Consider the following 25,081-nt stretch of genomic DNA (forward strand, 5'->3'; position numbering starts at 1 on the left):
ATGGCAAAATTTTAAGGACTGACAGCAGGGGCATAATACACCTATTTATTTTTTATTTTTTGAAGGGGCACCAAGGTCACAATGCTCACACATGCCACGTTACACAACTATCTTACACAAGATCCCTTCTGACTCTGTGGGACCCAGGTGTCTTGACTACGATACCTCACGTACCTCACCTTTTACAGTACATTATATATGACCAAGAAGATAACACAGACTTTATATAAACTAAATAATTAGATTACTGCCTAACTAATACTCTAGAACCAAAAGAGAGAAAATGTCTGGGAGCCGTTGTGTCAATGTAGTGACACTAGGGGTCACTCTTAGGAGCCCCAAACAACTCTGATGTTTGAGAAAAGGCCAATGAAAATTGGCAAGTGGAATTTGCATGCCACTCCCCTGCACATACGGGTATAAAAGGAGCTGGTGTTCAACCACTCATTCAGGTTTAAGCTGAGGAGACGAGACAGAATCCCGGCGATCACAGCGGGTAGTTCAGTGTTGTGGCTGGAGGAACACAACGTCTCGTTCCCTCCATCAGGGAACGGGGGTAACAGTAACCCAGACATTCCCTATCTGTCACTCACTCTATGTTATGTCGATGTAGTGACACTAGGGGTCCCTATTCGAAATCTCACAACCAGCTGAACTGTGTTAGGTGGATCAGCGGTGCAGGTGCAGGCAGGCCACTGCATGCCAAGTAACAAGTGCACCGGCCCCATCGTAACCTTCCCACTGCCCCGTGTACGTCGTATGGACCCTCGCCCCCCGAAAGCATAAAAGGGGGGTCAGACATGCCCACACCAGCTGGTTTGGCCTTTTCTCTTCTTTCTTCTCCTGGAGAAAGAACTCGCTTGATTCTAGCTGGGGCCAAATGTATTCGCGTCGGGGTAGGTGTCCTTGGAAAAAGACACCTCGGAGACCACACCCTGCCTGAAGGGGAGGTAATTGTGTGGAAATACGTCACATGGGCTTACCGATTCTTTATCGGCAGTATCGCATGTGGAGGAAGTCCCCGTGGTAGGTCCTACCTGGAAGGTATGGAGCTCTACAAACACGGCGACCAGTGGCCGAGGGGACTCTGCCCAAGGGGAGACATGGGTCTACCACCAGGGAGACCGTACTGTGGAAGATTATTTCATATGGGTTACTGATAGGGAACCAACACATATGGAGCACCTATCCCAGTACAGGGGCTGACCTGAACAGGGCATACTGACTCAAGTACTGGGCCTGGCGTCAAATTCCTCCTCTGAATTTGCTTGCCGCAGTTGCTGAGGGAGGAATCCAGGGTTCACCGATCCTGGGAACTCACGTGGATGTTCCCTGGGGAAGGGGAAAGGCGCTTGTGTGCCAGCGGTACACCCGGCCAGCTGCCCACACACTTACCTGTTTGTACCTAACAACACACAGGACAAAACTGGCTCAACCCGGAGATTATAAAATCTTGCGAAGGTATTGGATGTTGCCCAGCCCACTGTTCTACAGATGTCTGTTAGAGAGGCGCAGTTGGCCAAGTCTCCCAATGTACACTCTCCGATGCTGCTATCGAGATCTCATCCTCCTCCTGAGCGCCAAATGAGAGGTCGAACCCATTCTGAGGCGGGCCGCCTGACTCATCCCAGAACTCAACCGGGGCGCACGAGTGTGCTGGGGAATGGGAGGTCCATGGGGATTCACCCGGCAGAGTTACTCCCATTTAAGTCCCCAAATCGCCCCCAGCGCTAACCGTCGTGGTCATGTGCCTGCTGGCAGAAGAACCGGGGCGGGGAGCAGCTGGAGTGGCTTTCCCTCTGAGGAAGGAAAGCCACGACCGCAACGTGACCATGGTCATGCTCTCGCAGTGCGGACATGAACCATCCACGAATGCTGTCTCAGCGTGTCTGGAGCCCAGACATGTAAGGCAGCGATCGCGACCGTCAGAAGCGGAGAGATAATGACCGCAACCAGGAACTGCACATAACAGGAAAGGCATCTTTAAAAAGACGCTTTCTGTCAGTGCCCACTCTTTTAGGGAATATATACTCTTTTAGGGAGAAATATACTCTTTTAGCACTCAACGCGCACTGTCGAAGCGCCCAGGGGCATTCTCCGCACTTATCTGTGTGAGAGGGGGAGAAACCCCCCTGTGATGCGCCGTGAAATCCAACAGCTGCGGAGATCGCTTGCTTTCTACAGAGGCAAATAGATTGGCAGTGGAATACATCAACATTGCTCTGAATGAATGGTTGCACACCAGCTCCTTTTATACCCATATGTCCGGGGGAGTGGCATGCAAATTCCACTCGTCAATTTTCATTGGCCTTTTCTCAAACAACAGAGGTGTTTGGAGCTCCCAAGAGTGACCCCTAGTGTCACTACATCGACACAACATCGAGTGAGTGACATAGGGAACAGAAATATATCAATGCAAATAACAAATGTAATTTAATTTTTTTTTGCCATGTTTGTATAGTAACATGATTTTCAGACATGGCATCCATTGCTTTTTAGGGTTGGGAACAGAGAACCCAATTTTGTATTTAATTTTTCAATAGAAGAGTTTACATAATAAAACAAAGAACAGAACCGTATGATTTTCATGATTTTCATTTCCATTTACTGTCCTCGAATGTGCATTATTCTGCTGATGCCGATGCAAAACTGTGCTAAAATACTCTGATAGTGTTTCCTTCTACCACTCAGCAGCACTGCAACACCGCTATTAAATCAGCAGTGTAAAACAAAGCGACCAGTGTAATCTGATGCCCGAACGCATGACTCTTATATGAGTCCGTTACTGAAGTGCAAGTCTTTTTGTCACGTCCGAATTGAAATGAAGCAAGAATTAGGAAGTAATTACTGGATCGTTGTTGATATAACCATGTGTAGTTCTCGATACACATGATGAGTTTTGTTAATTTAAGAATGAATGAATAAATAAATTATTTTAATTAAAAAGTCTTTGCAAACACACTATTTTTAAGAATGCATTCTGTTAAAGGGTTAGTTTACCACCCAAAAATGCAAAAAATTCTCTCATCATTTACTCACCCTCATGCCATCCCAGATGTGTATGACTTTCTTTCTTTTGCTAAATACAAATGAAGAATTTTAGAAAAATATCTCAGCTCTGTAGGTCCTTACAATGCAAGTGAATGGTGACCAGAACTCCAAAAGCTTCAAAAAGCATAGAAAGGCAGCATAAAATTAATCCATAAGACTCAAGTGGATTAATCAATGTCTTTTGAAGCGATACAATTGGTTTTGGGTGAGATTAGACCAAAATGTAACTCGTTTTTCACTTTACATCTTGTCATTGCAGTTTCTAGGCACGATTATGGTTTTAAGCTTGATTACACTTCCTAGTGCTTGACAAATGCGCAGCACACTAGATGGTGCTATAGGAAGTGTAATCGAGCTTGAAATCATGATCGTCAAGGATAATGCTGCTGTCAAGTTGTACAGTGAAAAATAAGTTATATTTTGAACTGAGATATTTGTCTAAAAATCTTTGTTTGTGTTCTGCAGAAGAAAGAAAGTCATACACATCTGGGATGGCATGATGGTGAGAAAAGGATGAGAGAATTTTAATTTTTGGGTGAACTATTCCTTAAAATATGAAATTATCTCATCATTTTTAACAGACTGCTGAGGTTAGGAATAAGAATGCCTTTCTTGTTTCCAAATATTTCTTCCTCAAAAGTACTTAAAGAATCTTTAAACCTTTAAGGAACCAGAAATGATAAGAGGAATCGGAACTAGAATAATTAAAATTCCCATCTTTATTGCTTTTAGAATGCTATCAAATTGAAGAAATCCCCTTAAACTCAACAATAAAGGAGAAAACAGATTTAAGCTAATTTCTTTAATTGCTCCAAGTGGCATTGTCAACTTTGACATAATCGTCTTACAAAGTAACATCCGTTTCCAAGATAACAACTTATCAACTTCCAAGATAACGACCTGGTTACTTGCGTAACCTCCGTTCCCTGATGGAGGGAATGAGACTTTGTGTTGATGTAGTGACACTAGGGGTCACTCTTGGGAGCCCGAGACACCTCTGGTCTTTGATAAAAGGCCAATGAAAATTGGCGAGTGGTATTTGCATGCCACTCCCCCGGACATACAGATATAAAAGGAGCTGGTATGCAACCACTCATTCAGGTTTTATGCTGAGGAGACGAGACAAGGTCCAGCCATTTCAGCGGGTAATTCAGCGTTGTGGCAGGAGGGACACAACGTCTCGTTCCCTCCATTAGGGAACGGAGGTTACGCAAGTAACCAGGACGTTCCCTATCTGTCACTCACTCGACGTCGTGTCGATGTAGTGACACTAGGGGTCCCTATACAAAACGCCGCAACTGGCTGAACTGTGTTACGTGAACTGGCGGTGTGTGACGGGCAGACAACTGTGTGCCTTGTAGCCAGCACACTAGGCCGACACGAAACTTCCCCCAACATAGTTATGAATGTCGAATGGCCCTTTGGGGACAAGTCGACTACCCAAAAGATAGAGACAGGCTAACCCAGTCATGGCCTCTTTTCCCCTTCTTTTTTCCACTCCCAAAAAAACAAGGGGGATTATCCGACTGGGCTGCCAGGTCTAGTCAGGGGGCAGAGACCACACCTCGCCCAAAGGGGGGGGGGGATATTTAAGTGGAAAATACGTCACATGGTCTTGCCGACCATGTGGAGAAGTCTCATGGTAGATCCTACCCAACGGGGGGAGTTACTACAAACATGGAGACTGTGGCAGAGGGGGCTCTTCCCAAGGAAGACGCAGTTTGCCAACAGGGAAACGAATTAGCGGAAGATATACATCGCATGGGGTTACCTTACACGGAACTGCCACATGCGGAGCACCTACCCCAGAACAGGGCTCTTAGTTAGCATGTGTACTGGGCCAGCAGCGAGTATCTCTGAAAACTCGACTGCCACAGGGCTCGGAGGAAGTCAACCAGGGAAATCATTTGTGAACACTACTGGGAATTAATGGTGCACATCTTCAGCTCAGAGGAGGTGAAAGGCGCTATGCGCAAGCGATACACCCGGCCGGCTATCCCGGGCTTATCCGCTTGTATTGCGTGCCACTACCTGGGACGAAACCGGTTCCACCCAGAGGTTGTAGAACCTTGCAAAGGTGTTGGGTGTTGCCCAGCCCGCTGCTCTGCAAATGTCTGTTAGAGAGGCACCCCTGGCCAGGGCCCAGGAGGCCACAACACCCCTGGTAGAATGGGCTCATAGCCCTACCGGGGGCGGCATGTCCTGGGCGTGATATGTCATAGCTATGGCGTCAATGAGCCGGTGGGCGATCCTCTGCTTGGAGACAGCGCTTCCTTTCTGCTGTACACCAAAGCAGACAAAGAGCTGCTCAGAGATCCTAAAGCTCTGTGTGCGATCCAAATAGATGTGTAAAGTGCGCACCGGACACAGCAAGGACAGGGCTGGGCCTGCCTACTCCTGGGGCAGTGCTCGCAGGTTCACCACCTGGTCCCTAAAAGGGGTCGTGGGAACCTTGGGCACATAGAATGCTTGCAGGTCTCCTACACTCTTGATGGAAGTGAGCAAAGTCAGGAGGGCAGTCTTCAAGGAGAGTGCCTTAAGCTCAGCTGACTGTAAAGCTCAAAGGGGGCTCTCTGTAGACCCTGAAGAACTACAGAGAGGTCCCATGAGGGAACAAGGTGCGGTCTGGTGGGGTTCAGCCTCCTGGTGCCTCTCAGGAACCTGATGATCAGGTCGTGCTTCCCTAAGGACTTACTGTCCACTGTGTTGTGGTGCGCTGCTATAGCAGCAACGTACACCTTCAAGGTGGAAGGGGACAGCCGCCCTTCCAACCTCTCCTGCAGGAAGGAAAGCACCAATCCGACTGCACATCTCTGGGGGTCTTCCCATTGGGAAGAACACCACTTAGCGAACAGACGCCACTTAAAGGCATACAGGCGCCTCGTAGAGGGGGCCCTAGCCTGAGTGATCATATCTACCACTGGTAGACCACTTAGGTCTTCCATGTCCTGTCCAGGAGCCAGACATGGAGATTCCAGAGGTCTGGTCGTGGGTGCCAGATGGTGCCCCGTCCCTGAGAAAGAAGGTCCTTCCTCAGGGGAATTCGCCGGGGGGGGGGGGGGGGGCTGTCACGAGGAGCATGAGGTCCGAGAACCACGTCTGGGTGGGCCAGTAGGGTGCTACCAGGACAACCTGCTCCTCGTCCTCCCTGACCTTGCACAGAGTCTGTGCAAGTAGGCTCACTGGGGGAAACACATATTTGTGTAGGCCAGGAGGCCAGCTATGTGCCAGCACATCTATGCCGAGAGGTGCCTCGGTCAGGGCGTACCAGAGCGGGCAGTGGGAGGATTCTTGGGAGGTGTACAGGTCTACCTGTGCCTGTCTGAATCAACTCCGAATTAGCTGGACCACCTGAGGGTGGAGTCTCCACTCTCCCCTGAGGGTAACCTGCCGTGACATCGCGTCTGCTGCAGTGTTGAGGTCGCCCGGGATGTGAGTGGCTCGCAGCGACTTGAAGTGCTGCTGACTCCAGAGGAGGAGACGGTGGGTGAGTTGTGACATACAACGAGAGCGCAGACCACCTTGGCGGTTGACATATGCTAACGTTGCCATGTTGTCTGTCCGAACCAACACGTGCTCTCCCTGGATCAACGGCCGGAACCTCTGCAGGGTGAGCAGAATTGCCAATAACTCGAGGCAGTTGATGTGCCAACGCAGCCGCGAGCCCGTCCATAAGCTGGAGGCAGCGTGCCCATTGCAAACAGCACCCCAGCCCGTTTTGGAGGCATCTGTCGTGACCACGACACGCCTGGAGACCTGCTCTAGGGGAACACCTGCCCGTAGAAACTAGCACTGACTGTGTACGCTCGTTCATGAGGCACGCTGTCAATGAGACTGAGTCCAACTCCAAACCAAGAGATGCTCTGAACCGGGAGGAGCTTGCTCTTTTCCCAGTTGACCCGAAGCCCTAATCGGCTGAGGTGCGAGAGCACCAAGTCCCTGTGTGCACACAACATGTCCCAAGAGTGAGCTAGGATTAGCCAATCATCGAGATAGTTGAGAATGCGAATGCCCACTTCCCTTAACGGGGCAAGAGCTGCCTCTGCGACCTTCGTGAAGACGCAAGGGAACAAGGACAGGCCAGAAGGGAGGACCTTGTACTGATACGCCTGACCCTTGAATGCAAACCGCAGAAGGGTCTGTGTCAAGGTAGAATCGAGACGTGAAAGTACGCGTCCTTTAGGTCTACCGCCGTTAACCAACCTTGATGCCGGACACTCGCCAGAATGCATTTTTGACATCAGCATCTTGAACGGGAGTCTGTGTAAATCCTGGTTCAGTACTCGCAGGTCCAAGATTGGACACAACCCACCGCCTTTTTTCGGTACGATGAAGTAGGGGCTGTAAAACCCCTTCTTCATCTCGGCTGGAGGGACAGGTTCTATCACACCCTTCCGTAGGAAGCTGCAAGGCAGTGGGTTTCATCGACCCTGGGTCGCCTATCTCAGGAGCACTTTGAAGCCTTTTGTGGGTTCTTGGCGGCCGGTCGTGAGACGGGTGACGTCTGCTTCCTGCGGTGGGCTCCATGCCGGTGGGCTCTGTCTGCTGCTTCACCATCGAGAACTGCTGGGCAAAGTCCTCGATGGTGTTGCCGAATAGGCCAGCCTGGGAGATGGGGGAAGCAAGGAACCGTGTCTTGTCGGCCTCACCCATCTCGACCAGGTTGAGCCAAAGGTGGCGCTCCTGGACCACTAATGTGGACATCGTCCGCCCGAGAGACCACGCCATGACCTTCGTTGCTCAAAGAGCGAGGTCGGTCACCGAGCACAGTTCCTGCATCAGATCTGGGGCGGAACTACCCTCGTGCAGTTCTTTTAGCGCCTTGGCTTGGCGGACCTGCAGGAGAGCCATGGCGTGCAGGGCAGAGGCGGCTTGTCCAGCAGTGCTGTAGTCTTTGGCCGTCAGGGACAACGTGAACCTACAGGGCTTGGACGGGAGCTTTGGGCGTCCGCGCCAGGTGGCGGCGCTCTGCGGGCATAGGTGCACCGCGAGAATCTGGGGGAATCGCCGTATAGACCCTGGCCACCCCGCCATCGAGGGTGGTGAGGGCGGGGGAACTGAGAAATCAGGACCGGGCAGTAAAAGGTGCCTCCCACGATTTTGTCAGCTTCTCGTGCACTTCCAGGAAGAAAGGCACATGAGCCCAGGAACCAATCATCGAGCCGCGAGGGTTCAGGGTAGAGCGGAGGGTTCCACTCTAGCCTGACGCTTGGGGCCGCCCGGGAAAGCATGTCATCATCTCTGCATCAGCCTGTGACTGGGCAATCGTCCCTGAAGGGGGGGAGCCCAGCTGAGGCTTCTGCATCTGACTGGACAAGCCCGCTCTCCAATGCTGCGCTCAAGAGCTCATCAGCTTCATGGGGTCCGAACAAGAGGTCGAACTCACCGTGAGACGAGCCAGCGGACTCATCCGGAAGCCCGATCGGGGCAGACGAGCGTGCTGGGGAATGGGAGGTCCGCGGGGGGATACCCGGCGGAGGCGGTCCCATTGGGGTCCCCAAATCACCCCCAGTGCTAGCCACGCTGGCCTCAAATCCGTAGGTAGAAGGACAAAGGTGGGGAGCCGCTGGGGTGGCTTGCTTTCTCACAAAAACAAGCCGCGACCGCAACGTTGCCATGGTCATGTTCTCGCAGTGAGGACATGAACCATCCACGAATGCTGCCTCCATGTGGGTCGCGCCCAGACACGAAAGACAATGATCTTGACCATCTGAAGTTGAGAGGTAACGACCGGAACCAGGAATAACACACCATCGGAAAGGCATCTTGAAAAAGACGCGTCTTTAAAAAGATGTTCCGTGTGTGCCGCTCATTTAAAGAAATATACTGTTTCAGGAAAATATACTCTCTTTTTTCTGCCGAAGCGCCCAGGGGCATTCTCTGCAGTGCACCAGTGCAGAGGAGGGAGAAGCCGCTGAAATGCACCGTCAGATCCAGCAGAGGTGAATGAACAGTCGTGAGAATTCAGTTCAGTGAGCATGACCGTTCGGCTCCGAAGAGAAAATCTGAATGAGTGGTTGCATACCAGCTCCTTTTATACCCGTATGTCCGGGGGAGTGGCATGCAGTTACCACTCGCCAATTTTCATTGGCCTTTTATCAAAGACCAGAGGTGTCTTGGGCTCCCAAGAGTGACCTCTAGTGTCACTACATCGACACAACGTCGAGTGAGTGACAGATAAGGAACCATGATATCAGGCAATGTACGTAAGTGACGGCTTTAGTAAACTGACCTTATTAACCCTAATGTCATGCAAGTCTTTAGGGTATCCTTGACATTTCGGAAGAACCGTATTTCTGTTTGATAAACACTTAGAGCCCTGGACTAAATTTTGCACACCAGAGATTACACTTCACTTTCAATGCCATGATTGTCAGGGTAATTGTTTTTGGATGTGACACATTTGGCTTTACTGTGGTGTGTAATAGCTGCATGCAGAGAATTCCCACAGACTGTGCTCACATTGCCCACAGCAGTGGCTCTGGTGTCAAACGACTTCTGGGATTACGAAGAGCAAGTGGATCTTGAAGCCTTCAGTTCAAGTACTTTCTATGATATCCTGCTCAAGCACAGTGTGTCCGTCACATCACGTCTCGGACAGCTAAGAGGAGAGGTGAGACTCCATGGGAACAACAGTCAATCTCCCACCCCCTTATAGTTTCAGATATCACTCTCGTAAAGTTTAAACATACTTATCAATATTGAATAGCATTACTGAGATGCAGACTATCGGATGGGTGCTAATTATCGGTCTCTCTTGTTGGACTGTTGAGTATGATACTATGCATAATATAGCAGGGTCTTAGAGCCGTTACTTCCCTGGGGCAAAGTGTGAGGATTAAGTTGTAAAATGAGTTGTAAGAACAGCATTCCTTTGTCAAACTGTCCCACTAAAGGAAACATGCTCTGCTACTCTGTATCTGTAGGTGAAGCTGCTCTACCAGGGGGTGCTGGGGAAGTTGAAAGAGCTCCACCCAGGCTGGAGGATGCTGGGGGGGAAAACCGAGGGTTTGGGGAGACAGGTGGAACAAGAGATGGTCCGGAGGAGAGCATTGGGGAATCAGCTGGGACAGCTACTTGACAGTCAGATTCAGATCCTGCGTGTGGAGGCAAAAGCACAGCAGGCCATGCAAAAGTCCTTCAGAGCGCCACTGAGGGAGTGCATTAGACTTCTGAGGCTGCTCTCTGAGGGCCAGATGTCACTCTGGGATAAACACATAAAGCAACAGTATGTCATGACTCATGTAAAAGAATACATACTTTATGTCAAAGTGTGTGCTCTAATGTAGCCATAATTTGGTGACGAACATGCTGAAAAAATGTCTATAGAAGTTTGGAAAATTAGATGAAACCTCTTAAAAATCATAAAAATTCATACAAATATTTTTTAATAGTAAAAATGCAAAATATTCTCTCTAATAAGCATTTAAAGGGATATTCCACCTAAAAATGGAAATTCTGTCTTCATTCACATCCTTATGTTGTTCCAGTTCCATACAGCTTTCTTTGTTTTCCGGAGAACACAAAAACGAGATGTTATCCTCAGTTACAATTCACTTTCGTTGTATGGAAAAAGATGCAATGAAATTGAAAGGTAACTGAGACAAACATCTCCTTTTGTGTTCAATTGAAGAAAGCCATAAGGTTTTGGAACAATATGAGGGTGAGTAAATGATGACAGAATCTTCATTTTTGGGTCTGCATTTAAAAGCAATGGAAATCTGTAGTACAGTATGCCCCTGAGATGAGGAAGAGGGTGTGGTTGGGCCATGATGGTGCACGGCCCAGCGCTGAATCAGATGATCAGCGGGACAGCGAGATAAAGGGGAGCCGGAGATGCCAGTTCGAGAGAGAGAGAGAGAGAGAGAGAGACGCACGTGGCCACACTGCATGTGTGTCTGTTTGTCTTATGTTTTATGTTGTTTTAAGTTCATTTATATCATTAAACCTTGTTTACTGTTCAGTCGGTTCTCACCTCCTCCTTGCCCGACCGTAACTAGTTATATAGATAAAGGCTCCCCTTTATCTTGCTCTCCCGCTGATCATCTGATTCAGTGCCGGACGTGCACCATCACGGCCCGGCCACGCCCTCCTCCTCGTCACAGCCCCCCCATTTGGATAACAAGGGAAACGTTTATATAAATTCAACTGTGCACTAAAATAGAAAAGACATAAATTCATGGTTTTCAATGATCTTATGAAAAAAATCCTTTAAAGGAATATTCCAGGTTCAATAAAAGTTAAGCTCAGTTGACAGCATTTGTGGCATAATATTGATTACCATAAAAATTTGTTTTGACTCATCTGGGTTACAGTGAGGCACTTACAACAGAAGTGAATGGGGCCATTTTTTTGGAGGGTTTAAAGGCAGAAATGTTAAGCTAATAAATGTATAAAAGCACTTATATTAATTCTTCTGTTAAAACTCATGTATTGTTTTAGCTGTATAGTTTAGTCATTTTTACAGTTGTTTTAGGGTTTGTTTCATTGTCATGGCAACAAAGTTGTAAAATTGGATATAACTTTACACAGAAAATGTTAGTAAGTGATTTTATCACACTAAAATCATGTTGACACATATTGTTTATGTCTTGTGGCTTTACTTTAGAAACAGTGAGTATTTTAACATTTACAGATTGGCCCCATTCACTTCCATTATAAGTGCCTTACTATGAACCAGATTTTTGCTTTTTTTAAAGAAAAGGCGGGACGAGTCAAAATTATTTTTTGTGATAATCAGTATTATGCCACAAATGCTATAGATTGAGCTTAACTTGTAGTGAACCTGGAATATTCCTTTAAATCTGATAAACCTAAGACTGTTGTAGTCATTTGAAAAATCTAATTACCCCCATAATACATGATGCCCTAGTACAGGATAGTGGCCTCAACACTCTAATCACATTCCCAGAGCCATATTCACAAAGGTAGTTGGTGGCTAATGGGCAGTCACTCTAGACTTTGTTTTCCATTCACTACGGGGATGCAAGGAAATGTGAAGTTTCTTAAAGTTTCTTAAGTTTGGTGAATTCTGACCTGTAAATTCAAAAGGCGTTTGAACAATAGAGGATCTATTACACAATTCATACACACTTAAAAGCTGTATGGTTTGCAGTGTTGGGGAAAACGGATAATATAATCTGTAGTTTTATTTTTAAATAAAAGCCTTCAGGAAGCATGTCACCACACATTCTGCTGTCTGTCTTCCTTTAGAAAAAAATTACCATGGTAACAATAAAAGAGTGTAGGACACTTTCAGAATTTTTCTGTCATTTTATTATTAATTTTTTAGTTTTTTTTGGCATTTTTGTGAATGTTAACTCCCCACCACAACAGTGAATATGTTTATTTCAGAAATTGTGTTTCCTACCAATAGTGAACCTACCAATTATTTATTTATTAAAAATAGGGACAGTACTGGTATTGGAATCAGGTACTTGTGGTTATGCTTGTAACCAAAAACCGATACCATCTGACGTACAAATGTCACTCCGCAAACATTCAGTGGACAAATTAAAATCACGTTATGTCCTAGTGAGATTATTTAACTGCAAAGTCTGCAATGTAATGAGATAAATATAGTTTGCATGTGCTGTGTTTGAGAATGTTTAGAGACGGTATTGTGACGACATAAAGGCACAAAGTGCTCATACTTTTTAGAGCTCCTTGACTCATACACGGAAAACACCAGCAAGAGTGTCACGTGCCTTGTTTGTAGCAGATGACAATGAGCTGAATGTTAATTCACTTTGTAGCACAAGGTGACTGGCTTTTCCGGATTGAAAAGCTACTATCAAAACAACACGGAAACACTTCAAATTAAAAGCTCCGCCAAAAATAAAAGCTCAATTTAAAGGAAAAACATACGACAGAAATAGATCACTACTGTATAGTTATGTAATATTCACTGTAATACTACTATATACAGACAACATCTGTTAGACAACTGGAGAACAAGTATGCGCATTAGCTATATAAGCTGGGAAAATTGCGTTTATTAGTGCAATCTGAGGTAAAGAAGCACAACTTAGGATACCAGTGTTGTCAGATTTTACTGCTGATTTGAAATATGTTCTTTGATTGTAATCTTGACCAACAGTTTTAGAGATTTCAATCTTTCCCCATTCAAGGGGAACTTGTACGCATTCCTGTCTGCATGTATGCATGTCTGGGAGCATTCCAAATATGGCAGCCATTGGACTGACTTACTAGAAAGACTTTGATTATATTCAAACAATATCTCACATCTGTAATGCTCTGTTATGCACTTTATTTGACAAAAATAACTCCAATGTTGTGTTTCAAATTGTGCTGTGAGGTTCTGTATAAAAGCACTTAAAGTGATAGTTCATCCAAAACTGAGTAAATGATGAGAGAATATTCATTTTTGGATGAACTATTCCTTTAATTTGATGAAAATAATACAATGTTGAAAATTGATTGTTCTATTTAAATGTTTTTTATTTTATTTTATTTTTTTAGTTTTAATTTTTTTTTTTTAAGGACCATTTTGATGATAAACTGTTGATATGGTATCGAGACCATTTTTATGTTGATTTACTTATCATCACTCTTATGTACTGATCCAGATGGGCTGTTTGGGTCATTTAGTTTGTGAGAGTCCTGCTATATCTGTGTCAGTACTAGACTAATGATTTGTAACCTATATGCTTTCAGTGTCCTGGAGCGAGTGGCTGAGCTGGCTAATGAGATGACTGACATGGTATCAGTGGAGGGCCAGAGGCAGGGGGCGTGGGTTGTGCTTAAAGAGGGCACTGGAGCACAGCTATTATGCCCTGCTACTGGGTCAGCCCTCAGTAGGGAAGACATAATTGGTGAGACCTTGTTAAAAGTTGCTCAGGGAATTTATAGGTATAAACACTGGAAATCTGATGGAATATTAATATCTAATATGGTCAGAAAGTGAAGTACAGATTCACCACCAGGTGGTGCTATTTTACAACATTACACACATACAGTATCTGCTGGTCAAATCCTGTCAAATCGCTTCTGAAGCTCAACTTGTTAAGTCTGTGGCATGTCTGATTGATTAAAGTCTAAGGAAAACACAGAAAGATTTCACTCTTTATCCTTTCACAGCTCCTGATGGGTCTGTTAGGGCTTGTGAAGCTGTGCATGTAGACCCTCTCACAGGCCTCATTCAACCCAACCCTAATGCCCATATGTTACTGGCTAGTGGGCACAGCATGCCAGTGCCCTCTGATTTCTTCCTGCACCCCCAGACTGGCAAACTACTGCCTGTGGTGGGGAATGTGGGCTTTGATCCTGCAACCTCTACCCTTGTCTTTACAGCCGATGCTTGTGTAGGTGAGTCATGCATGCAAATTGTTTTACCACAGCACAAAATACACAAGTTTATACTGCTACATACAAAGGCAAAACACAGTAACTATGTCAACACTAAAAACTGGAAAAACAAAGTACACTTTTTGTGGATTTTAGTAGTGTGAATTTAAGTTCTCATTCTGAGCATAACTGAGCCAAATCTGTCACAGTACAAATCATATAGTCTAAAAATCCTGATTTTGTTTAAATTAAGTTACAGTGTTTGCCTTGCATTTAAATGGATAGTTCACCCAAAATTGAGAATCCATTACTCTTTCTCATGTTGTTCCAAAACTTTCTTCTGTGGAACACACAAGGAGATGTTGGGCAGAATGTTAGCCCAACATTCACTTTCATTGATTGTTTTTTTTTTCTTCTCCATACAATGAAAGTGAATAGTGAATGGCTAACATTCTGCCTAACATCTTGTGTGTTCCATGGAAGAAAGACAGTCATACAACTTTGGAACAACATGAGGAGGAATAAATGATGACAGAATTTTCATTTTTGGGTGAACTATCCCTTTAAGTACCATCTGTCTTTATGCAGCCTTTCTTTCTTCTTAGGTGAGGTGGGAAAATGGGAATCACCCCTGTTGCCTTTTATCCCCTACCCTACGTCTCGTCATGCAATCCACACAGCTTCCAAGCTTCGGGGACTACGTGCAGGGCAAAGGCTGGTGCTGGGGGGACCAATGTGTGACTATGACACTGGGGTGTTGGTCCCTATTCTGGCAGTCACCATCCACCCACAAACAGGACTGGTTTATCCTTTGGGTGGTGTTCACACGTGCCCATTCTCACGCATGCTGCAGCCCATTCAGATCGGCTCTCCAATGCTGGACCCTAGGACAGGCAACTTAGTGCTCACCACAGGGGTCAGTCTTGATCCCCATACAGGTAAGTGATCCACTAATGCATTTTCCAGCAGTTGGCTCCAAGTCAGTTTCAAATATTGTTTTTCTTTTTATCTTTCTTTTCTAACCCAGGAAACTGTAAAAAAAAAAAAAAAAAAAAAACAAATTATAATCAGAATTTTTGTCTCGTTTTCAAGTAAAATAGCAAAATATCCTTAAAATAATATAACATTACTTGTTAGTGTCTCACTGTAACCTTGATTTTATTTTATTAAGTAGGGAGGAGTAAAAATATATATATATATTTTTTTGTGGTTATCAACATTTTGCTTAACTTGTTTTGAACCTAGAATATTCCTTTAATATCGAATGCAGTTTAGCTTTTCAAGTAAATTTGGCTTGTTTTAGGGATGTTTAGAGAATTTTATTGGAAAACAAGAAAAAAAATTTTGATTGAGAAAATTATGTGCAGTTAAAAAAGGATGTTCAGACTGACTGTTTAAGAGATGACTGATGACACTGTCTGTTCAGGGGCTATACTTCCAGTTGGGGGGCTCCTCCTGGGCGAGTCCTTCATCGAGCCCTTGAGCGGAAGGATGGTGCGGGTTGGTGGAGGCAGCATGCGGGGAGGGAAGGTGGTGCCTCATGCTGGGGGTTTTCAGGCTCTGCTAGACAGCCAGGCTCTGTGTGCTTGCTTGCATGTGGCAGAACTCCTGCAAGGATGCAGTGAGGAGTGGATCTCAGGAGCAGTAGATCCACAAGGTGACCTGGATAGGCTTTCAGCAGCAACATCTGAGCTGCAGCAGGCCTGGAGGAGTAGCCAGTATTGTATGCTGCAGCTGCTGAGCCGTCTGGAAGCCATGCAGGAGTGGGGCCACTGTGTGTCTGAGAATGGCGGTAGTGTGGGTGGGTTGGATACATTACTAAAATAGTGTCAATTCATACACTTTTCATTTCACATCATTTTTATTCCCATCAAAAATAAATATGGTACGACTCTGAATAAGGTCTATTGTAGGAACAATAACTCAGGGATGGATTTTGACCGATGTCTCCGACTTGATTAGAGTGGCACGGTGGCAATGCTTCATTGACTTTTTTAATGAGAGCGATAGTTTTGTGGCATTGCGACCCTTGAATCTTACTTAAGGGGCATACAGTACGTTACAAACACAAGCAACAATACCAACATCACCAAAAGCAGAAGCAAGTAAGCCTACCTCAGATTAGTGTTACCTTAACTATTGATTGCTTTCTGCACCATTTATAGCCATTTAAGAAAGTGGTCTGTATTTCTTCGACTTTCTTGGTTATGGTTTTGCGAAGAGTTGTTTTACGCTTACCTGGTTATATTACACAATGATTTTCCCTCACCACTTGGAGCCAATCGCCCCTCAGCAGGTAACACAACTGAGGGGCAGTTCACACCAAAACTGACCATCCATTTTTGTGACCATCCATGCTGTTTTTCAATTGTTTTCTGTGTAAAAGTTCTAGACAGACGTCTTTGTGTTCATCTTGTTGATTTTTTTAGCATCTCGTGCAGGTGCACTGCGTTTGTTTGACGCAGTGTTAAGTTAAAAAAAGCTGTAAAAAACGCGTCTATAGACACCTGCATTCGTGGCACTGCATTTAGCTTTTTTTAGCACAAGACTGCGTTCGATGTTAATGGCCCCTTACAAACCATATTTTATTGCTATATAAATATAAAATAAATATATAGATAAACAAACAAATAATAGCAAATAATAAAATACTGTTCAAGTAAATATGCTAGCCTGATCTCATGAAATTTACGTGACAATGGCAACATTTTTGCAAACCAAAATTATGTGCTTCATTACATGTTTGGTTGCAGTTTCCTAGTGAAATATCCAGCCAATGTGCCAAAAGCGAGTGAAATGATATTGTAAACAGACAAGATTTTTAAGGCAAATATTAGATGGATGTTTAATGAATAAAACATATCTCCCTAACCTAAACTTTAGCCTAAACTTAACCAATAGTGTCTTAAAAGATAAATGAGAGGTGAACAAAATTGACATCCTTACCCTTAATCATTGCCTAAACCTAACAGAGATTGTTTTAAAAGCACATTCTAAAGGAAAAGCACATTAACTGAAGCAACCACGTCATTTCATGTCACTTCAATCGCACTTTCGCGACTCTTTCACTCAGAGCGTCCTTGGCTGGGTTCGAGGCTCATTCTCTGAGACCAACGTTCAACACAATATCTGGTGAGCTGCCGTGCAAACTAATAATATTGGAATAAGTGTGTAAATGAAGGTGGGTCTGTAATACAAGCGTTAAAATGTAAAGTTTTTCAAATTATGTGTTAAGGTAAAAGTGTTTTGAAAATAATAACATAGCAAGGTGTGAGTAATAGAGGGAAAAATAAGTGTTTATAAAGCCTTAAACAGCCGTAGTACCCATTATTTGTGTGAAAGTGAATAAAAAGCACAGTTGTTGTAGTGCCTCTAGTGTTATGCTTACCAGAAAACTGCAGCAAAACATAGAAAACAGCACTTAAAACACAAAAATGTAGTTATAGTAACATTCATTCTATGAGACTAGGTTGCAATATGGTCTATTTTAGGTCTATTATACTCTCTTATTTTTGTATTTAAATTTAGTTTTTAATCTGTATCTTATTCTATGTATGTAAACATCTGTAAAGAACTTTGTAAACTAGTGTTATTGCAGCTTATTTTGCTCCCTGCTGGTCCCTTCTCTTAATGCGCCTATGCAACTTTGAAGCTGATGCGATTTTTGCGCTACTAGCGCCACCAAATGGAATTGCAAAAATAAACATTGTTTTTCAAACAGTTTATAAAAAAATGCCCCTGTCTGCCATTAATCAAACAAACAGATAGTCCTGTCCCCAACACATGCCACTGGTCGAGTCAGTGTTACTGTGTCTCTTGAGACTGGTCTCTCAAAAAAAACAGAGGAATTTTCATAGTGCCACAGAGACACAGTGTTTGCAGTTTTCAAGAAAATTAACCTATGAATGGCCTACGTATATTTGTCTCTGCATATTAAGCTGGGATAAAAGAAAGTATTTTAACACCGAAAAAGTTACATACTTCAGCTTTAACCTCGTGCGATCCTGCGGCCTTATGCGAGGACTTGCTATTTTTGATTCACTATACGCAACGCATAATTTAAATTCATTTAAACCCATTGCATACTGTTCAGGACACTCTAAGGAGTCATTTAAAGGTTGAACTTCTGAAGCATGGCGTCACGTGACCAAACACCATGGGGTCGATTTCCGTGAAATTTTTCTGTGCCTCTGGTTAGAAACCTCTTAATTTTTTTCACTGAAACCTGTTGGTTGTAGAGTAGCATCTCTAGTTTTGTTTAATATGCTGCTTTAAGTATTTTGTTTATTTTTCACACATTGGTGCGCACGAAGTACTCGGATGAGTGCTGCGGAGCGGATTTCTGACAGACATTCTAAATACATGTTTGTTATTTTGAATCACTTTTCACAGTAACAAATCTGTGGGTCATTTCACTTTATTTTAATCAAAATGTTGTTATATTTTTGTTAGTTAACACTCTACAATAAGGTGCTATTCATTAACATTAGTAAATGCATTCCTATTTATTGACCTTGCATTTTCACATTGAGAATAAATGTACGCATCCAAAAGCTGAAAATCTTTGCTCTCAGAGGCTTTATATGGAGTTAGGATGAAAATAAGGTGCATTTCAAACTGTTCTGAGACCAGTGCAGACAGACAGCACACTGGAGGTTAATTAGTTCACTAAATAGGGAGCAAGGGAGCAAGGGTGCATCCCATAGCTTTCCTGTGCAGCTAAGTGCATTCACTCCTAAAATCCGACCAAAAGTTCAGTTTCAGGCTGCAGATGGTGTTTGGACCATTCAGCATGTTTGGCAGACATGGGACAATGATAATCAGTACATAGATTCAGAATTTTATAATTCAAAATGTTATTTTAACATGATTGGCAGTGATTTGATGATGCTGTCCATTACTTTTAATCAGAATTATGTATTCATCTTTATAGAAAATCAGCTGTAATGTCTATAACATCTCAAAAACAAGAATAACCAACACTCCTGGACACATAATTTAAAGTTAAAGGACAGGCAAGGAGGAGGCAGGAACTGGCTGAACAGTAAACATAAAGTTTAATGGTAAAACTCAGCTTAAAACAACATAAAACAAACATGAACACAGACACACACAGTGCGGCCGCATACGTCTCTCTCTCTCTCGAACTGGCGCTTCCGGCTCCGCTTTATCTCGCTCACCTGCTGATCAGCTGATTCAACGCCGGCCCGGCCACACCCTCCTCCTCGTCAAAATAATAAACCATTTGATGAAAAAAATCTGACCTTCTACAGTTTGGTATTTCTTAAAATTTCACAACTTAGTCCCACTGTCCACATATGAGGACATCAGTTTTTAGGAAAACTATTTGCTTTAGAATTTTATTTTTTAGCTAGTTTTTAGGTACTGCTAGTTACAAATAAAAAAACTAAATTGAAAATGCACACAGAAGTCACACAGGGGTCTCAGGAGGTTAAAGAAAGTATTATAAACATGTTTCATGATATTATTTACTTAAATATTTGCCGATTTTCACAAAATAATAATAATATCACTAACTAAATAATTACCAATCTGAGTATTACAATGTGTGATTCAAGTTATCTGATTAAAATTCCAAAAAGCAAAGTTGTTCATATGTATTTTAATTATTTTGCTAATTGTTTAAAAGCCAATTTTTGCCTCCCTCCTTATTTTGTTTACACTTGTTTACTCAGGTGAGATCAAGCTGCCTGGCATTGAGCTCTCTTTGCCTGCTCTACTAGGGTTTGAGTATCCTGACCCTGGGGGTTCGGGTTTGCATGTTCCAGTTCTCGGTGCTCAGTTAGACTGGGTGTCAGGCTGCATGGTGCCCCTGGCAGGAACCATGGAGGATGCAGATGGTAAAGGTAATGGAGGTCACTGGAAATTTCCAAATCCTATTAGATTAATCTCCACGTGTTAACCCAGAGTATATTATTGCTTTCAGGGCTGGTTCCCATACGTTTTGGAGCCCAGACGATAGACTCGGTCACAGGTGTGCTGGCTTCTGTTGTGGGGGCCCATCTGGATGTTTGGAAGCGGTCCGTGGTCCCTGTTACTGTGTACCAGTTTCAGACATTAGGAGAAAATCCAGACAGTGTGATGGTAAGCAAAGTTGAACTAAATCACAATGGCACAAAATCTAATTTGGCTCAGGGGTATTTATGTGTGTGTAAACATGTTTGTTTGCCTCAGGTGGAAGTCCTCCAGAAGGAAAGCAGTGTTCGGGGCAATTACTGGTGTGAGCAGACACTGAAGGAAGAGGAAATGGTGGGAGATTTTGACAGAGCCATTAAAAACTATCTCTGCACATCTGTGCCAGAGTCTGACTGTGTGAGTTGCCTATTTAACATGCAAGTCTTTGACCAAGTGTCTATTTTTATTTCTCTGACTGTCTGCGTGATGGATAAAAAGTTTCCACCGTCCTTGCAATTTAAACGAGACTGTACGTGTGTGTGTGTGTGTGTGTGTGTGTGTCCAGATAGACTGGACGGACACAGAAAGGCAGCTAAGGGAGACCGCCGCTGAGATCCAGGAAATCGCCCATTGTGAAGCCCAGAGAAAAGCTCTCCAGAACTCAGAGTTATCTCTGCTTCTACAAGCCCATGTGTTACTTACTCTCACAGGAGGTCAGCCATCACACTCACAGTCCCACTGGGAGTACAAACGGTTATGCTTTAAAGATTCAGAAAAATAGCACTCATGATCCACATTTATAAAATATAGACAAGTAACAGATTACTTTTGACAACTTACACTGTGTTTGTGTGTGTGTTAAGGGGATGAGGAGGAGTGGGAACAACAGTGTTACTGGAACTCTGAGCTAAAGGCTGTGCTGAACCGAGTGAGTGTGTCCATGGAGAGACTTCGGAAGGACCAGGAACTGCAATATATGGTCTGCTTCTCTTTACATACATTCCCACTTTCCTCACATACACTACCAGTCAAAAGTTTGGACAAACCTATGAATGAATTTATGTTTCCCATGATCTTAAAATCCATTTGATCTAAAGGCTTTCCTGCTGCAAAGATCAGCTTAGAACAGAATCCATTTATATTCTAGTCTAGACTGGTTTATGATGGCTGTTGATGGTTTTGTGCCAGTCTGGGTTGTCTACCAGCATAACTGGTCTTTCAGAACTTTCTGAATGTTCAAACTGGTAGACCAAGCAAATCTTGCTGGTTAAGAAAGGTAAAAAAAAAAAAAAAAATACTTTTAGGGACACCAGCATTCCATGCTGGGGACCAGTATTCACAACTCAATGTATGCTATGTGTTTTCAGCAGAGTTATGGCTAAGTTCTTGAAATTGGTTTTGTACACAAATATACATTTCACTTTTTTTTCTTTTAATAAATGAGTTGGACTGGTTAGTGAAGGAAAAGCATCCAGCATACATTGGAACTTCTTCAAAATGGTTTAACACTTTAAGCTCTGAAGGTGTTTTTAAAGATTTCCTGTTTAGATAGATAAATAGATGGTCTTTATTGTCCCAGAGGGAAATTTGTTTTCACCAGTCTGCTCCACAAACACAAAACATACAGATACCCACATTACATTCAGTGGCATGCTCAAAATTAAAGGCTTATAACTCTACAAAAAAAACAAAACAAAAAAAAACAAAGAGGGTCAATTGTTTGGTATCATTTTAAAGAAAACTTTCATATTTTTTAATCACAAAAAAAACATATATCTCAGAATGTAAGATAGCTCAGAAAAAAAGGCTTTTGTTTTGTTCTCAATCATGTCACCTCTAACTGAGTAGAATTTTGTGATACAACAAAGCAATCAAAAGTTATAGCATTACAAAAATAGTGTAAATAGTGTAAACAAATAAAACATAATAATTGTACATACACTCTTAAAAAAAACGGTTCTTTGGGGTTCTATATAGAACCCTAGGGTTCTTTACTCAGCTCCAAAGAAACCTTCATTCCAAAAAGGTTCTATTTACAAATATTTACAAAAAAAAGTACCCAGGTTTATCTTAGTATTAAATTAATACTAAGACAAATTACTGTGTTTATCTTAAACAGCAGACATCTTGAACATGTAGCGCTGTTTTTCCCTCCTATCTACATAGCGTTAAGGTGCATTGAAGTAATGCGCTTGTAGACATGCAACTCACGCGAGTGATCAAAACGCTTGTTACGAATGTAACTGTGGTTCTATGACTAAGTGGAAGACTGCCAGAGGCAGTACTGAAAGCACTAGTGGAAAACTCTTGCACACGCGCTTTGACCGAGAATCGAATTAGAAAGTTGTTACCCCATGACGCATGATGTGTCTTCAGCTATAAAAAACCCTAAACACGTCAGCTTGATCTCTAGATCATTCTCGCAAATTCTGAGTGACCAGAGACCCTAGCTGTCTTCCACTCAGTCACAGAACCACAGTTACATTCATAACCAGCATTCTATTTCCTTTCGTTCCAGACCGCCAGAGGCAGTACTGAAAGCACTAGTGGAAGACGAATACCTACGCAGTCACAAGGAATCCCCTTGCGATGCATCAGTGCAGGTAGAAAGCACCGCAGCACACACTGCTGGCAGGGGAGTCACAGTCAGTCTGCAGAAACGAGAAAAAGTGCAGGCTGAAGCCCATGTTGCTGCTGCACAAATTTCAGAGAGTGATACACATCTAAGTGCTACCCAAGATGTTGAGAGAGCACGCATAGAGTGACAGTGAATAGATGAGGGGACAGGATGCCCTGAAGACTTGTATGCATGAAAATGACCTGCGTCACCCAGTGCGCTAGTCTTTGCTTGGAGAGCGCAGTCCCTTTGCGTGCATCACTAAAGCAAACAAACAATTGGTCAGTCTTGCGCCAGGCTGCTGTCCTGTCAATGTAAACCTTCAAAGACCTAACTGAACATAGCTCAACCCGCATGTCAGCCTGATCTGGCGGCAGAGCGGCCAACACAGTGGGCTGATTCATAAATTGTGGAGACAATGTCTTGGGTAAAAATGGTGGATAGGGCCACAATGAAACATTATTGAAATCAGGTCCCCAGTGCAAACAGGGAGCGTTCACTGATAATGTGTGGAACTCACTCACATTGGAATGGTCTCAGCCATAGCAATCCCAGTGGCACCACTGCTGTTGCTGCTGTGAGCTTCCCTAAAAGCCTCATTAAAGTAATGTAGCATTGAGTGTGGCCCACCTGAAGACACTTCACCAGCATCGTGTGAGAGTTGAGTGTCAGACTATAAAATGTGTCGACTAAGTTGGGACAAGCCTGCATTTGTCCCAATTCACTGTGAATCCCAGTGCCGTAATATGGTCCAGCAACTGGCAAGTTTTGTCCATTGCCTGCTGTGGTGATGCCGCACAGACAAGCCAATTGTCCAGGAATGGCAACACTCTCATGCCATTCCTTTGTAGTGGTTCCAGTGCAGCCTGGACGGACTTCGAAAACACCCTTGGTACTAGAGAGAGGCCAAACGGGAGAACTCTGAACTGAAATAATTGACCCATAAATGAAAACTGAAGGAATCGCCTGTGTTCCGGAACAATTGGAATATGAATGTAGGCACCCCTTAAACCTATAGTCACAAAGCAATCTTGAGGCATAGTGGCCTGTAAAACATCTGCCGTGCGCATCATTCGGAATGGCATGAACTTTAGAAAACAATATAAATTCCTTAAATCTAAGATCGGCCGAAACCCACCATCTTTCTTTGTGGCCAGATAATAAGTGGAAAAGAATCCCCTGGGATGAACTTGGTGGTTGAACTTGGCTCCTTTGTGCAGCAACACCTGAACTTCTTGTACAAGGGCGTCTACCTGAACTACCTGAATCATGAACTACTGTGTGTCTCTACCCAGTGTGTACAGGGTGTCGACAGTGAAACTGTATATGATAGCCTCTTGAGAGGGTAGTCAGCAGCCACTGGTTTGTTGTTATTGATCCCCAATGAGCCAGCTGACTCTCCGTAAAACAGCCCCCAGTCGACCTTACCTGTCTGCGCTTGTCTGCAGAGATGGGGGCGATGATGGGGGCCTTGGTGTTGCATGTGAGACTGACATAGTAAGGTGCCACCATGTATGGCAGAAGGAGGTGGAGGTTGAGGGCTCTGACAGCGAAACTGATGAGGAGACTTAAATGCAGGTTTTGCACCAACATTCTGATAGCGAGAAACAGGTGTTGCTGTAGGTGCCCTGGGATCTGAAGCTGTCCCTACATGATGGGAACGAGTCTGAGGCTGAAACATGCAGATTCAGAACTTCCTGTACTGCCGGTCTGAATATTCGACCAGGTACTAGCGGAAACTGTCTCAAGTTGTTCCGACAGACATTTGGCAAAGGGGACTGGGCTAACCAAACCTGGCGCCGCTCTTGCACTAGAGTGCCTAAAGCTGTGCCACAGTGGTTGGCAGTCACACCCATCGCCTGCACCGCAAGTTCAGCTAGATCCCTCACTAAAGTGTCAGATGATGTTGCACTCTGGGAGGAGTGCAACGCAACAAGCATGTGCTCCAAAGAATTAGAAACATGACCAAGACATGCTCTGGAGTTGTATGCCTGTGACAGCAGTTCATCTGTGCGTCTGCAGTCGATGTTGGGGCAGCGCACGTTCTCACGAAGTGCCTCATCAGGAGGCATGATGAGCACCGCAACACTGGGTTCTACAGGTGGCATGCTGCCAAGATCCACTACCTCCAAGTCCTGCATCACAGCCAGTGTGCGGACCAGTTGATCAGGACATGTGGCCTTTGATGAA

The 25,081-nt window shown here is 44.1% G+C and overlaps 1 protein-coding gene across 1 annotated transcript in view; it reads left to right on the top strand.

Moving 5' to 3' along the window:
• si:dkey-103g5.4 (uncharacterized) overlaps positions 1–25,081 on the top strand; it is a 54,376-nt gene that overhangs the window by 7,452 nt on the left and 21,843 nt on the right. The window contains exons 11-21 of the mRNA XM_051665957.1: positions 9,480–9,664; positions 9,978–10,279; positions 13,729–13,886; positions 14,152–14,379; positions 14,964–15,296; positions 15,785–16,159; positions 20,055–20,225; positions 20,306–20,463; positions 20,554–20,691; positions 20,840–20,987; positions 21,138–21,253. Coding sequence (XP_051521917.1) covers positions 9,480–9,664; positions 9,978–10,279; positions 13,729–13,886; positions 14,152–14,379; positions 14,964–15,296; positions 15,785–16,159; positions 20,055–20,225; positions 20,306–20,463; positions 20,554–20,691; positions 20,840–20,987; positions 21,138–21,253 — 2,312 coding nt within the window. The remainder of the gene's footprint in view (positions 1–9,479; positions 9,665–9,977; positions 10,280–13,728; positions 13,887–14,151; positions 14,380–14,963; positions 15,297–15,784; positions 16,160–20,054; positions 20,226–20,305; positions 20,464–20,553; positions 20,692–20,839; positions 20,988–21,137; positions 21,254–25,081) is intronic.

Source organism: Myxocyprinus asiaticus, chromosome 31 (genome assembly GCF_019703515.2).
Source record: "Myxocyprinus asiaticus isolate MX2 ecotype Aquarium Trade chromosome 31, UBuf_Myxa_2, whole genome shotgun sequence".
Taxonomy (NCBI): domain Eukaryota; kingdom Metazoa; phylum Chordata; class Actinopteri; order Cypriniformes; family Catostomidae; genus Myxocyprinus; species Myxocyprinus asiaticus.